The sequence below is a fragment of the Lolium rigidum genome, chromosome 2 (genome assembly GCF_022539505.1).
Source record: "Lolium rigidum isolate FL_2022 chromosome 2, APGP_CSIRO_Lrig_0.1, whole genome shotgun sequence".
In the NCBI taxonomy this organism is placed as follows: Eukaryota; Viridiplantae; Streptophyta; class Magnoliopsida; order Poales; family Poaceae; genus Lolium; species Lolium rigidum.
Genome location: NC_061509.1, coordinates 267,844,780 through 267,861,438, shown reverse-complemented (window position 1 = coordinate 267,861,438; position 16,659 = coordinate 267,844,780). Strand labels below are relative to the sequence as shown.

General features: G+C 41.2%; 1 protein-coding gene across 1 annotated transcript; it reads right to left on the bottom strand.

The window, feature by feature from the left end:
• Positions 1 to 11,351: 11,351 nt before the first annotated feature.
• LOC124688744 (BTB/POZ and MATH domain-containing protein 1-like) lies at positions 11,352 to 12,458 on the bottom strand. The gene has a single exon (XM_047222382.1). It carries the CDS (start codon positions 12,456 to 12,458, stop codon positions 11,388 to 11,390), a length of 1,071 nt encoding a protein of 356 aa, XP_047078338.1. The 3' UTR covers positions 11,352 to 11,387.
• Between the last annotated feature and the right edge of the window lie 4,201 nt (positions 12,459 to 16,659).

Below are 16,659 nucleotides of genomic sequence, written 5' to 3'. Positions count from 1 at the left end.
TCTTGTTGTCTACATATCACACATGTACTAATGTTTCGGTTAATACAATTATAGCATGGTATATAAACATTTATCATAAACTTAAAGATATATAATAACCACTTTTATTATTGCCTCTTGGGCATATCTCCAACAGTCTCCCACTTGCACTAGAGTCAATAATCTAGATTACATTGTAAGGTACCTAACACCCATGGCATTCTGGTGTTGGTCATGCTTTGCCCTAGGGAGAGCTTTAGTCAACGGATCTGACATGCTCAGAAACGTATGTATTTTGCAATTCATTTGTGTCTCAACGCATCACTCATTTCCAAATGAGTTGGCATTAAATATGTTTGGTCTTCTGGTGGAACCTTAATTCCGCGGTCTGAAATATGTCACTAATATTGTCACACACAATATAGCTTCAAAGTTTTGACTCTGTCGGAACTACACCAAGTTCTCAAAAGAACCTTTTGACTTAACATCCTTTGTCATTGTCAAAACAATGACATACTCTGCCTCCTTTTGTAGAATCCGTCACAATATTTTGAACTTTTCTAAATCTAGCATAGCCAACTTCTAGCTCATTGTGCTACCTTTTAAAACAACACTTAGTCTAATTTGAGATTGAAATTTTATTTTCATATGTGACAAAACAAATATCGGTGCAACACCTTACAGCGATTTGTTTGTCATTTCTCCATACAAAACTATATCTATATATATATCCTTGGTTCTTCTTAAGTACTCAAGAATATTCTTACTGTTTTTCAATGATCATTACATGAATCATTCTGGTACATGCTCATAACACATTTAGAGCACAGGACATCTGATTGTGTACATATTATTCGTGATCTATAATCACTCATGTGTTTTTACTCATTGAGTGTCAGATACACTCAAGTCTTGTTAAACCTTCACATGACAAGAACATTTTCTTAATATTTCTATATTGAACTACTTCAATATCCATTCTATGTACTTTGACTTGAACTTATTATGTGTTTCAATCTATCTTCATAGATCTTGACACTAAATTTGTTTCAGTCCATATCCTTTCATTGAAGTTAATTTCTCAATGAAATCTTTTAATCAAGTATATAATTACATTATTTATAACCAACTATATGTAATCAACATAAAGTGTTATAAATATGTCTCAGCGCTCCCACTTAATTTCTTGCAAATGCAAGCATCTTCATCGTTTCTGATTAAATCAAAAATTCTTTGACTATTTCATCCGGTGAAGATTCCAACTCCGCGATACTCACTTCATCCAATTGAAGTTCGTTTACCTATCTAGTATTCCACGGACTAGCAAAACAATTGGTTGTATCTTGTATACACCTTTAATACACACTTCTGTTAAGTAATGTATTTTGCCATCCTACTATCATATCTCATGAAAGAAATATATAGTGATTACTAGAATAATCCACATAGACTATAAGCATTGCTACGGAAGATCTAATCTTATCGTAGTCAACTCTTTGAACTTTGTCGTAAACAACTTTTCGACAAGTCGAGCTTATTCAAGGATATTCCATCCAAGTCCATCAATTTTATAGATCCATTTACTTTCAAAAAGTATTCATCTATCTTGGATTTAATGGCGTATAGCCATTTTAACGGAGTCAGGGCCCATCATAACTTCTTTGTATGTAGTTGGTTTATCATTGTTCAAAAACAATCCTTTGTTCACAAATCATTTATTTGATCACAAAGTAAACCATACCTACAAGGTTCAATAAGTACTTCGATCTCCATGACTATAACATTTTGTAGACATGGGAGCCATGATCGTCGTGGCCGCTTCCGGAACCAATTCCGATGCTGCGCTACTCTGATCATTATGCTCAGGTTCATAAACCTTTATCAAGTTCTATTGTCCTCCCACTCAAATACTTCGCTAGAAAACAATTTCTTTTAAATAAGTAAGAAACATTGACAAACACTTTTGTCTTTGTCTCCATAGTGGAAAGAATTCCCAATCAATTCTGTGGGATAACCAACAAAGACATTCATCCGATTTTGGTTGTAAACTTATTTACTTTATGCTATGCATTCCAAAATTTAAGAAATGACTATTAGGGTTCATACCCATGCCATAACTCGTATGGTGTCATTTCAACGGATCATGATGATGCTCTATTCAGTGTAAAAGCGGTAGTCTCTAAAGCATAATCCACAAAAATATAATGGCACCAATATTTTATCTCATCATTGATCCAACAAGGTTTGGATACATCTCTCGGATACTCCATCATCATTATGATACTCCAAAAACGTGAGTTGTAGAACAACTTCATAACTCTCTTAGATGTTCGCTAAAACTCGTAATTCAAATATTTCCACTATGATCCAATCATAGATATTTGATTTTTCTATTACGATGATTTCCACTTCATGCTGAAATTTATTTGAATCCATTCAAATATTTCAAACTTCTTCCTTATCGAATATATCCACATATATATACTCAATTCATTGTTGGAAGTTTTCATGAAGTAGAAGAATCTCCCGCACACAACTATGCCCAGTGAACCACATACATCATCATATATGTTTTCACTAAGTTAGTTTCCCGTTCAACTTTTGGCCTATGAACGGTATTTTAGTCATTCTCTTTAGAAAAGATTTGCAAGCGCCAAACGATTCAAAAATCAAATGACTCCAAAAATCCATTTGCATGGAGTTCCTTCATGCATTCCTTTCTAACATGACCTAAATGGCGGTTCCACAAATAAGTGGAATTCAAATCATTTACCTTATGGCATTTTAGCGTCAGTGTTATGTATGTGTGTTTCACCATTAAGATTTATAATAACTTATCCATCGTACATGGAGTAATGTCATAATTTGAACAACTCATTGTTTTCATTTGACTAGAGCAACAATAACAATTATTAAGTTCTTTATTATAAATTCTAAGGGCTAGGTAAAATACCAACGATAAACATAATAACACTTTATTATGATCAAGACGTGCATTATTACCATATTCCTTATCAGTCACTTAGGCCATCGTATTCTTGTATTGCGTTGTACTGTATGACATCTCATACCAACCAATCTGGTACAAATACCCAAGAATTTCATTGTGTGACCAAACGAGGAATATATCCATAACATGTATATCATTTATATACACCTGAGCTAGACTTTCTAGTCTTTTCTTTCTTTTTGCCAAAATATCTTTTGTAGTTTCTCTTTTAGCTTTCCTCATTATTCAGAAAAACACTTCAACATCAATAACTTCTAGGTTTGTTGGTCAAATACCAATAACCTTGAGGTTCTGAAGTTGATCATCATATGACAAGTGTTGCAGATTTTACTATTAGTAACTTTGTAATATGATGAACAATTTCACTCATAATTTTATCCATCAATTCATGACGACTTTCCGAGACCATGTCTGTACATGCTAGGCTCGTAAAGTTTAACCTCAGTATTCGCATGTGCAAGTCTGGCTTGCACCCGTTGTATGCACACGTAGAATCTATAACACCCGATTATCACGTGATGCTTCGAAACGACGAGTCTTAGCAACGGTGCATAGTAAGGACGATAACTTCATGGATATGCGAATATTATTGGTGCCCCAATAGTTGGAGGATTGTGACGCCTGGCGTCTTCAACCTTCATACATTCCCATAAAACTTATGAGTTTATGTAGTCTCACCAAATTTATATTCTATCATCTTGCAATAAGGTCTTAGATATCACATATATCTCATACCTTGATTATTTCTGAAAACTAAATTTTCAGCTCCTTACTTTTCAAACAGATTTGAACTTCAAGTTTCACGGAGACAAGATAACTTTAGGTACTAATTGAAACCATAGCTCTTTGAATCAACAATGTGAGGTTTACTAAAAGTTTGCAATAGGACTTAATCAATTCTTGATTCTTTAACAATACGGTACCAATCCGTAAAGTTTCTTGTCAGATTTTAACAGTATTTCTATCTCAATAACAAGACTAGCGCATGGTAGAAAACGGATGCCAATACTACAAAATTAATTCAAAATACTACTCGGACTATGTTTATGATAATTAGTTCATGTTTTAATCTAATTACTAATGAACTCCCACTTAATACAACATCCCTCATAGTTGTTAAGTGGTACACGATCCAAATCCACTATACCAAAACCGATCATCACGTGAGATGATGTAGCTTCAATGGTGAACATCAACATGTTGATCATATCATCCATATGACTCATGTTCAACCTTTCGGTTTCCGTTGTCCCGAGGCCATGTCTGTACATGCTAGGCTCGTCAAGCAAACCCAAGTATTCCGCGTGTGCAACATGGCTTACACCCGTTGTATATGAACGTTGAATCTATTACATCCGATCATCACGAGATGCTTTGAAACGACGAACTTTGGCAACGGTGCATAAGAGGGGAGAACACTTTATTATCTTGATATTAATGTGAGGGATCATCTTATAATGCTACCGCCGTGTTCTAAGCAAAATAAGATGCATAAAGGATTAACATCACATGCAATTCATATGTGATATGATATGACCCTTTTGTCTTTGCTCCTTCGATCTTCATCTCCAAAGCACGGACATGATCTCCATCATCAACGGGCATGATCTCCATCATCGTCGGCGTAGCGTCAAAGTCCATGGCGCCGTCTTCATGGTTGTTCACCTCATGTAGCAACTATTACAACTACTTTGAAATACTACTCAACATGAAATTTAAAGACAACCATAAGGCTCCTGCCGGTTGCCATAATACAATAATGATCATCTCATACATATTCATCATCACATCATGGCCATATCACATCACCAAACCCTGCAAAAACAAGTTAGACGTCTCTAATTTGGTTTGCATATTTTACGTGGTATAGGGTTTTCGAATAAGATCTAATCTACCTACGAACATGAACCACAACGGTGATACTAGTGTTATCAATAGAAGAGTAAATTGAATCTTCACTATAGTAGGAGAGACAGACACCCGCAAAGCCACTTATGCAATACAAGTTGCATGTCGAGCGTGGAGCAAATCTCATGAACGCGGTCATGTAAAGTTAGCCCGAGCCGCTTCATCCCACTATGCCACAAAGATGCAAAGTACTCAAACTAAAGACAACATAAGCATCAACGCCCACAAAACCATTGTGTTCTACTCGTGCAACCATCTATGCATAGACACGGCTCTGATACCACTGTAGGATAACGTTGCATAGAAAACAAAAAATTTCCTACCGCGAACACGAAATCCAAGCCAAGATGCAATCTAGAAGACGGTAGCAACGAGGGGATTATCGAGTCTCACCCTTGAAGAGATTCCAAAGCCTACAAGATGAGGCTCTTGTTGCTGCGGTAGACGTTCACTTGCCGCTTGCAAAAGCGCGTAGAAGATCTTGATCACGGCGCCACGAACGGGCTGCACCTCCGTACTCGGTCACACGTTCGGTTGTTGATGAAGACGACGTCCACCTCCCGTTCCAGCGGGCAGCGGAAGTAGTAGCTCCTCTTGAGTCCGACAGCACGACGGCGTGGTGTCGGTGGCGGTGGAGAACTCCGGCGGAGCTTCGCTAAAGCACGCGGGAGCTATGGAGGAGAGGGGGCGGCTAGGGTTTGGGAGGGGGTGGCCGGCCACTCAAGGGGGGCGGCCAGGTTGTGGTCTTGGGGTGGCCAGCCCCCTCCCCTTGGCCCCTCATTATATAGGTGGAAGCCCCAAGTGTTGGACTACAAGTCTCCGAATAAGACCCGAACCCAAAACCTTCCATGTGATAGGGAAACCTACCCAAGGTGGGAATCCCACTTGGGTGGGATTCCCCCCTTCCATGTGGGGGGGTGGCCGGCCCCCATAGGGGGAGTCCACTTGGGATTTCTAGAACCTTCCATAGAACCTTCCGCATCATTTTAATTCACATAAAATGACATCCTATATATGAATCTTATTCTCCGGACCATTCCGGAACTCCTCGTGATGTCCGGGATCTCATCCGGGACTCCGAACAAATATTCGAACTCCATTCCATATTCAAGTTCTACCATTTTAACATCCAACTTTAAGTGTGTCACCCTACGGTTCGCGAACTATGCGGACATGGTTGAGTACTCACTCCGATCAATAACCAATAGCGGGATCTCGGAGATCCATAATGGCTCCCACATATTCAACGATGACTTTAGTGATCGAATGAACCATTCACATACAATACCAATTCCCTTTGTCACGCGATATTTTACTTGTCCGAGGTTTGATCTTCGGTATCACTCTATACCTTGTTCAACCTCGTCTCCCGACAAGTACTCTTTACTCGTACCGTGGTATGTGGTCTCTTATGAACTTATTCATATGCTTGCAAGACATTAGACGACATTCCACCGAGAGGGCCCAGAGTATATCTATCCGTCATCGGGATGGACAAATCCCACTGTTGATCCATATGCCTCAACTCATACTTTCCGGATACTTAATCCCACATTTATAACCACCCATTTACGCAGTGGCGTTTGGTGTAATCAAAGTACCTTTCCGGTATAAGTGATTTACATGATCTCATGGTCATAAGGACTAGGTAACTATGTATCGAAAGCTTATAGCAAATAACTTAATGACGAGATCTTATGCTACGCTTAATTGGGTGTGTCCATTACATCATTCATATAATGATATAACCTTGTTATTAATAACATCCAATGTTCATGATTATGAAACTAATCATCCATTAATCAACAAGCTAGTTTAAGAGGCATACTAGGGACTTCTTGTTGTCTACATATCACACATGTACTAATGTTTCGGTTAATACAATTATAGCATGGTATATAAACATTTATCATAAACTTAAAGATATATAATAACCACTTTTATTATTGCCTCTTGGGCATATCTCCAACATAAAGGACTAGCACAAGACATGTCAATAGGTCGTAGGAGGAAACTAAAGTAAAAAAGATAAATGGTACGTGAATAGTTATGGATACTATTCATTTTGGTCATTTCTTTTTTCCACATGTCACATATGGTCATATTTTGGAACGAAATTTTATATGTGCACAAGATACAACATATCCCATGTCCACGACTTTATTTCACATTTTTGAAAATTCGAAAGTGCGTTATCCGATAATATTCGAACTCTTATTTGCAACTAGTTGCACCCGCACCCTATTGTCGGATGTCACACTTCTAACTTTTCAAAAAATTCAAAAATAAATCTGAGACATAAATTATATTGTCCATTATGCATCCGCAAAGTTTCATCAAAAAAGTTAAAAATGTCTGGCCTGCTCAAAAAAGGCAAATGATACGCGAATAGTTATGGATACTATTCAGTTTGGTCTTTTCTTTTTTCCACAGATTACATATGGTAGAACGAAAGTTTAGATGTGCACAAAATACAACATATACCATGTCCACGATTTTATTTCACATTTTTTAAAAATTCCAAAGTGCGATATCCGATATTAAGGTGCGGGCGCAACTAGTTGCGGAATATTCACACTCCTACTACCAGAATTGTGAGTGTTCAACTCAAGCAATAGGTGCCATGATTAACGAGACTACCTACCTTCTCCGGGGCACCCACCTTAAACACAAAGTGCAGAAGAATATGCCCCCTCCAATTTCTAGAAGACAGTCACACATACTCAAAACACACTTTTGGCCGCTAATTTTTATGCTAACACATGCCGCCTCTGAATCTGATTAGTTAAACAACTAGTGGCAGTGTTTTGGCTCCTGGGAAGCATGAACAATAGCATCGCTAGAAATATTGAAAATCATTAAAGAATTACAGTTTACATGTTCATGTCTTTTGTATCTAAACAAGGTTCTCCTCGAAATAGGATTTCGTCCCACTTTATAAATAAAGCCGTAACGGCCGAACCGATATAAGATAGAGAGGAGAACTTTTTACAAAGCAGAACAAAATGATTTTGGACATGTCAACGGAACAGTGGTCGGTGACCTAGCTAGCTCATTGGCAACGCAAGTGAACATGCTGCAACCTCAAGCTCTTTATTTTTATCTGGCTGAATCTGCACGCATGGCAACGCACCTTTCCGTGCTACACCATTACACGCTAGTTGCATCGTGTGCAAAGTTCGCCGCACTTCGTCCTCGCGAAAAGGGCAAGATCACGTGCAAGAGATGCCATGCGAACGAGGGCATCGTCGATAGATGGATACATATACCTAATGGATCACCTTTTTCTTTTGGCAAACGTAGTGATCAGTTGGGCAGTCGATTTTCTATTTCATGATTAAATAAAGTCGAACTCATGTCATCCAACTTTGTAAGATTGCATGAATGTGTATTGAATTCCAGGTCAAAATCGCTGTACATCATGAGCTGCAACTTTTCAAAGGACATTTTTTTTTCGATAAAGGATGCTTTATTAATTTAGGAAGCAATTACATCCGGCCTCTGCATAATCAGGATGCACACAGCCGTTTTGTTGTCTCAAGTTAAAAAAGATATATAAAGAAAACTAGGCGAGATACATATCGAAACGATGAATCATATGACGCCTAAGGTGTAGGTGTGGCTTCTATCCGTAGATTATGCTGCCACCCATGTAGGGAAAAAGTATCCCTCGCCGTATCCTTCAACCGTGTACAGACCTCCGTAAATAGGTCTCGGTTCTCCACTCGCTGAAGAGGTAACCACGAACGGATAATACCTTGTACATCTGTAGATGACCTGCAACAAAGAGCAATTTTTGTCATTAAAGATCTTGTCATTTTTACATAGCCAAAGCTCCCAGATAACTGCTAGCGCCCTCACCCTAAGAAGCAACTTAAACCTTGAATCGATACCATGAAGCCAATTGCCAAAGACATTGGCGACACTAGTCGGAGGATACAGGGTAGACGCTACTTGGATGACTGACCATACAGATCTCGCAAACTGGCACTGTAAGAATAAATGTTTGATGGTTTCATCCTGATGTCAACAAACACACCGTGTACTTCCGTGCCAATTCGGCTTAACAAGATTGTCTTTGGTGAGGATAACCCCGCGACGAAGATACCATCCAAAAAATTTAATTTTTAATGGTATCTTCATCTTCCAAATCTTCTTATTGTTATCAACTGGTAAATCAGAAAGAAGGATCGCATTGTATAAGGATTTTACAGAAAAAGTACCATCTACATGAAGATTCCATCTAAATTCGTCTGGTTCCGGCGATATTAGATGAAATCTTCATGTAGATGCTACCGGAACATAAAGGATGCTATGCTAGGCAATAATATGCAATATTGTAAGTAAGCTAGTATATGTCTTCAAGAGATGGGTTTGGAAGGTTCTCATCTTTTATATCACAAAACAACACTGTCATTGTCAATGACAATAAATATATCAAGAGGCAACTGACGTCTTTACCTCACCGGATCTTCTAGACAAAAGGTTTTGCATGGACTTTTGTTCATATCTTAGGGACAGAAATTTGGTGCACATGGGTGCTAGTGCTCCCTCCACTTTTAGTTTTTTGAAAATTTTAAATCTCATATTTTTATGTCTTTAAAAATTATGGCGTTAAATACGTAGATAGATATGTTTGTGAGAAGTGTATGCAAAAAAGTCCTGGTGAAAAACACATTAAATTTTGGGAAATACAAAAAAAAACAAATTTCTGACAAAAGGATAGACTCTATTTTACTACCATTAAGAAATTTGTCTTTTTATATTGTTCAAAATACAAAGTATTTTTTAACGGGATTTTTTTGCATACACCCCACCCGTATATATCTATCTATATATTTAACGTCATAACTTTTTGAGACTTAGAAACGTGAGATTTTAAAAATTTAAAAAATCTGAAAGCGAGAAGAGCACTGGTGCCAATGTGTCAAAGACACTTTTCGATATCTTAGCTCTTATGTTCTCCTGTAAACTTAATTTCCAGCTGGTGACCTGCATTGCAAATGTTCATTGGCGTACATGGACAGCCCAGGATTTCTGGAAGGTCTGGTCAGACTGACAAACTAGCCGTTCAGTCCTTGAACCATGTTCAGGTCCAACATCTCATCCGAGAGAAAGTCCAGCATCTAGACGGTTTCGCTAAAAATTAATGAAGCAATCTGGTTGCAAAAGAAACTTACACGGTCAAACAGGGCACACAGACCAGACTTCTGTTAGCAGAGGAATGTTCTAGCCTAGTTTCTATTTCTGGTAACTTAAACATGACAATGCTCTGACCATGATCAAAGCTTCCTAAACATATGACATCACGACAACAGTGGGTCGCAGAAGCTGGAGGGACTTGGAACCCCACCACCTTGTAAGTTGTAAGTTGTAACTGATGCATTTGTGTTCAGATTCTGGTACTGTGAGCCAAGAACGATCGGCAGTTGAAAGTACCAACTGAATTCTGAAGTACAGTATTCAGCAGCTAAGACATGGTGATGTTTCAGGAATTCAGGTATCTGGATCAGCTCGACAACGAGTTACTGCAGGCAAACCTTGGTCGGAGCGAACGAGGCCTGCTCAACACAACAACATTAGAACCAAATCCTGATTATTACATGTAAACTGACATACCTAAATTTCTTGAAAATTTGTGCAGCAACAGGAATTATTGCTTTTATTTCAAGGCCACAAACACAATAAACCATGCCTAAGAGCAACTCCAATAGTGTAGCCGGTTGTTGGCTATAAGCAAGATATTATGTCATATATAGCCAACTTGTAGCCAACAAGTACAATACGTAGTAGTTGGCTATAGGAATGCACTACTTTTTTAATGGATGACCCACTTTTCATTAACACAATTTGACTAGAAGCACGTGCTATAGCTAGCTCTTGCATGAGAGCCCACTTACATTCTCTCTCCTCTTCGCTCTCCTCCAACTAAACACAAATATATTATTTTAATCCTTGTAGCCAACTGACTAGGATTTATTGTACTTGTTCTAAAGGTGCTGCATTAACTAGCTGATCCATGCTTAACTTCCCCCCTTGATATTTTCCGGGAAGGGATCGCCCTACTCCTGATCAACCTCAGTGGCAAGTGGCAACAGCACAAACCATATCTATGTGACGAGCGAGGGCGCACATGAGGACATGTATCCCTACAGCGCGAAGGAGCACAGATGATTCACACACTTTCCAAAGCTTGTCGAAGCAGCTGAACTCGCAAGGGATGAATACCACCTCACCCCAGAAGAAGGGAAGCTTTAGAGCCAATATCTCAAAGAGAGGAGTACCCATTGGTAAAAGACAAGCAAAATCACATGACACAGATCTACAATCCATGGGCTACCATTGCCCAAAACCTGACCATTATATGCCCTCTGATTTGAATGTACTTTCTTGTTAACTAACACAGTTGCAGAGATGCAATGAACTGACAAAGATTAGGTGAAATGTGGCTAAATCGTGTAACACCATTGACATAACACTCGGCGATCCATCACTCAAGTAATGCGCAGGACATTGTGATCACCTCGACCATAAGAGAAGGGCAACTCTTGCTCAGATGCTGGAAGCCGTCGGTGGCCACGACCGCCCTCAGATTCGCCGGAGCGGCGAGAAAGTCGAAGCACGCCTTCTTCAGCCCCTCACAATGGTGCTGTTCGGCGAGCGCCAAGATGATCGCCGCTGAGCCCACATTTATGTACTGGCACAGCTTCTCCACGCAGATCAGCTTCAACCGCTCCATGCCATACCTGTCCGCTGCGACGAGCAGGTGCTGGTAGGTGACATCTTCATCTTCCTTCCGGGCCTCCGGCAATGAGCCCGTGTACACGAAATGCAGCAACGCCTTGAACACCTCTGCATCCATGTCTTCTATGCGTACGACCACGCCGGCGGCATTGCCCTCCACCATCGGTCCGAAGAGCTCGGCGCTGAAGACCGAGGAGCGGGCAGCGAGCACGCACCGGTGTGCGGCGACCGTCTCGCCTCCGACCTCGAACACCACGTCGGCGCCTTTCTCGGTCTCGAGGAGCTCGCCGAGATGCCGGCGCAGGTCGCAAGGAGGCACGGAGACGAAGGCCACGGCGTCGGTGAACGCCCGGTAGTTGTGAACAACAGCGATGTCGCACCGGATGGTGAACAAGTCGTTTACGAGATACTTGGACTTCTCCAGCTCGTTCCTTCTGATGAACGAGGTGTACGACGATACGCCCCGGGAAGAGAATCTTCTTACCGGTGCCGACGCCAGCGCCGCAACTTGCTCGGGCTCCTCCACATCGCTGGCAAGGCGGAAGTCGAACTGCGCCTTCACCGCCTCCGCGACATCTTCGTCGAGGATCAGGGAGAGGGATATGTAATGCTCGACTGCCGAGCGTATGCCGTTGGGGTAGTAGTCGATGCTCCAGCGATGCCCGCAGATGGTGAATGGGCTGGACCTGACGCACTCTCCGGTGAACAGGCCCTTGGTGCGGGAGTAACCGTGGATCGTAAGAAGGTGGTGCCCGCTCTCCGTGTCGGCCACGATGGCAGACCTCGACGGCTTGCCTCCAGCGCCGGCGGACGACATCGCCGGCCGGGCCTGTTCCGCGGAATGGGGAGCTCGGAACTCTTGTAGATGTGGTGTTGACCAAATTTTAGCGCTGGCGATGAAAGGGGAAGAATAGGAGGAAGGAGATGAAGCTTTTCCTGTGGAAGATTCGCCGAAATGCCCACCCGGTCCAGCACGTCTTGGTCAGTAAAGTCTACTGGCTTTTGGAGGACATAAATCTAGCGTGCCGCACCCACGTCTTCACCTGGTCGATCCATTTTGAAGAAAAAGATGTATCCATTCCAATTTGTTTGGTAGGTCTACAGATAGATTTTTACGGCTGTGTTCCTTTTCTTGTTCGTTTGCGTTGGGGTGAACCTAGCTCCGGATGAAAGTGGACAAGTCCACCTTGGACGAACAAACAACAGGTTGAAAACTGCACCGCGAAAAAAAAAGATGCATGAACAAGGAAAAGTCCACCTTCTAGACGGTTAAATGGAGCAAGACTCCTGCAAAAGAAACTGATGCGGTCATACAGGGCACACTGACCCGATTTCTACTGCCGAAAATGGAAGCATCTGAATGTTCTCGCCTAACTTCCGGTTCTGATAACGGAACATGGCACTGCTCTGACCATGATGATTAAAGCTTTCAAAACATACGAATTACGACTTCAATGAACTGGAAGAAGTATAGCAAATAGGCAAATAGCCAACAAAGCAAGATTTTCGGCAAAAGACCAAAAGAGAGAAAGCCAGGAACTGAATGTAGCGATAACAGACATCACAGGGCCACCACTCTCTGGAGAAACACAAAAGGGTTTAGTCGATGGATCTTTTACGGTAGGGACAGAGACATGTCAACCGTCCAACTAGCCAGATCTAAGCGCAAAGATTGATCAATACTTGTTATGCAAAGGAGTAGTATTTTTCCATAAAAGTGTAAAATAGGTAAATTCCTGCCCATTAAAGGGTACTTTCAGGATATAGAAATTTGTCCACCCAGACCTGGTTAGGTTGGAGCGCCGATCCCATTCCATTATGTAGACAAACAGATTCTCTTGACTTGCCATCTATTTCCGTGTCAAAAAAGTTAGAAATGCCACGCAGCCAACTTGACCGCGCTGCATCCTTATATAACGCGTGACATCGGTTTGTTCTCCACCGGAAGTGCTAAAAAGCCGTGCGAAAAGAATTACCAAAATCGCCCTCCAACAAAGGCGTTAAAATGCAGTGCCATAAACATAATTTTGCAAAAAATAGCATAAAACAAGATCTAGAAAATATGATAAAACTAGTTTAGATAGAACATAAAATAGAGATAGTTTATATTTTACAAACTAGTGTAGATAAAAATAAATCTAATCTAAAAACTCGACATCGGACGAGTCCGATGTCGTGGTCGACACTGAAGTCGACGAGAACATGTCAGCCCAACGGGGGTTATCCTCAGAGATGGTCATCGGACCGGTCATCTACGCCTCGATGAAGGCCCGCCTCACCGCCTTGTCGGCCATCCGAGCGAGGGGGACCTCCTTGCGTCCGTCTGCGCCTCCTTGCAGTTACAAAGTGCTTCTTCTCGGCCGCGACACCCTCAGGGAAGCAGGCCGCCCACTCGAGCAGTGAATGCTCATCCCGCTCGGCGATGAGAAGATGGCGCTCCAGCTCTCGCTGGGGCACGGCTCCTCTTGCGTGACGAGAGGCGCGGCGGTGCGAGGGCCTCGGCCTACTGGCGCGTCCACACGTCATGGAAGTTCATCGTTCATCGCGGGTGTCCAAGCCGCCAGGCCAGGGCGTCATACGCGTGCGCCGCGTCGTGCGCAGTTTCGAACGTTCCGAGGCCGATGCGCTTGTCGCCGGTCTGGATCTCCACGTAGAAGGCGCCGTTGGGGTGCTTGTGGACGCCGCAATACCCAGAGCTCGAATAGTGCTGTGACTACATTGCGGTGGCGCGGTATCTGTGGGGTGGGAAAAAGCGCGCGCTGAAATGTCAGATGGATGGAGGACACGCGCGGCGCGTCTTTTATACAGCGCGCACCGTGGCATGAAAGAAAGCGCGTGAGTCGCTGCTTTTTCTATCACATGATAAAAGTTTTGGCGCGCGCAATTTTACCACGCCTGCAGACCCACGCTGCAAATTAGTAATTATTTCAGCGCGTCTCCGTTGAAGTTGCTCTTAGCGGATACATTGCGCAAGATGTTTTTTATACATGGGATTGACTATGACTGAGGCAGTCGATCGATGATTTTCACGTACGGAAAGGCACGTGCATGTAAGCGGATGGACAGGCGTTTTGGAAGAATGGATCATTACCCTAATCTTGGATTCTTGGCCAAGTTTCCTTTACATGAAAAGAAACTACCGAAAGATTACCTGCCTAAATTACACTTGCTCAATACTACTCGTCCATAGAACTAGTAATTTGTACCGTAAAAAGCCTCTCAGTCGAACATCACTACCGAGCACAGACATCTCAGGAGCCATTAGTAGTGGAAGCTGCAGCACTGATGCTTCTGGAAACTGAAAACTTCACAAAACATGACAGGGCATAATAAGTTTGGTTCCAGTATGTCGGTAATTTATGATGTAGAGTAACTATCATACAGCTTGACCCAAAAGTATTTTCCGAAAGTGCCCTTGACCAAATTCGTTGCTACGAAGGAGTTTAGCATTGTGAGGGTAACACAAACGATCATTCAGACCGGCCTTCGAACTAAAGATGGTTCAGTCTTCAGGTAGTAACAGAATACGTGCAATTTGGCATCAATCAAACTGAAAAGAAGATAGAAAAAACAATAAAAACAATGAGGGAACAGCAGTTTCTCACTGGTGGATAGATGGATTCTATCCACTATCACTTGGAGATTCTTCGTAAAATGGAATCCGCCAACTGGAAATAGAGCAGAAATAAACTGCATTTCCGATGAGAACAACTATTATTTAATCAGTAAATAAACAATAAAAATATAGGATATCCAAACATATATTCTGCATGAGAATTCGTTGTAACTATTGTGTTGTCACCAGATCACCCAGTAACTAAATTTGGTGAAATTTGCAGCCATGTTGAGCACCACCATCATGTAATACAATTATACAAAAGGTGATAATGGTGACTGCATATAGATGGATTTGTATAAGGTGACATACACTCTACTTGATGTGTAATTACAGTAGAAGAAACAGGAAGACTGAAAAAGTAAGCATACATAATTATTCAATTTGGCTCCCGGATGCGTATGCGCCCTCTACCAAGAAATATATTTTGAAGTGCCAAAAAATTTTGACAAAAAATTCTACCTCTAGATCTCCACAATATATGTTCGTACGCCAAGTTTCGAGAAAAAATGTTGGAGATATGCCCAAGAGGCAATAATAAAAATGGTTATTATATATCTTTATGTTTATGATAAAAGTTTATATACCATGCTATAATTGTATTAACCGAAACATTGATACATGTGTGTTATGTAAACAACAATGAGTCCCTAGTAAGCCTCTTAACTAGCTTGTTGATTAATAGATGATTAGTTTCATAATCATGAACATTGGATGTTATTAATAACAAGGTTATATCATTATATGAATGATGTAATGGACACACCCAATTAAGCGTAGCATAAGATCACGTCATTAAGTTATTTGCTATAAGCTTTCGATACATAGTTACCTAGTCCTTTCGACCATGAGATCATGTAAATCACTTATACCGGAAAGGTACTTTGATTACATCAAACGTCACTGCGTAAATGGGTGGTTATAAAGGTGGGATTAAGTATCCGAAAAGTATGAGTTAAGGCATATGGATCAACAGTGGGATTTGTCCATCCCGATGACGGATAGATATACTCTGGGCCCTCTCGGTGGAATGTCGTCTAATTAGCTTGCAAGCATATGAATAAGTTCATAAGAGACTACATACCACGGTACGAGTAAAGAGTACTTGTCAGGAGATGAGGTTGAACAAGGTATAGAGAGATACCGATGATCAAACCTCGGACAAGTAAAATATCGCGTGATAAAGGGAATTGGTATCGTATGTGAATGATTCATTCGATCACTAAGTCATCGTTGAATATGTGGGAGCCATTATAGATCTCCAGATCCCGCTATTAGTTATTGGTCGGAGAGAGTTCTCAACCATGTCTACATAGTTCGCGAACCGTAGGGTGACACACTTAAGGTTTGATGTCGTATTAGTAGAACTTGAATATGGAATGGAGTTCGAAGTATTGTTCGA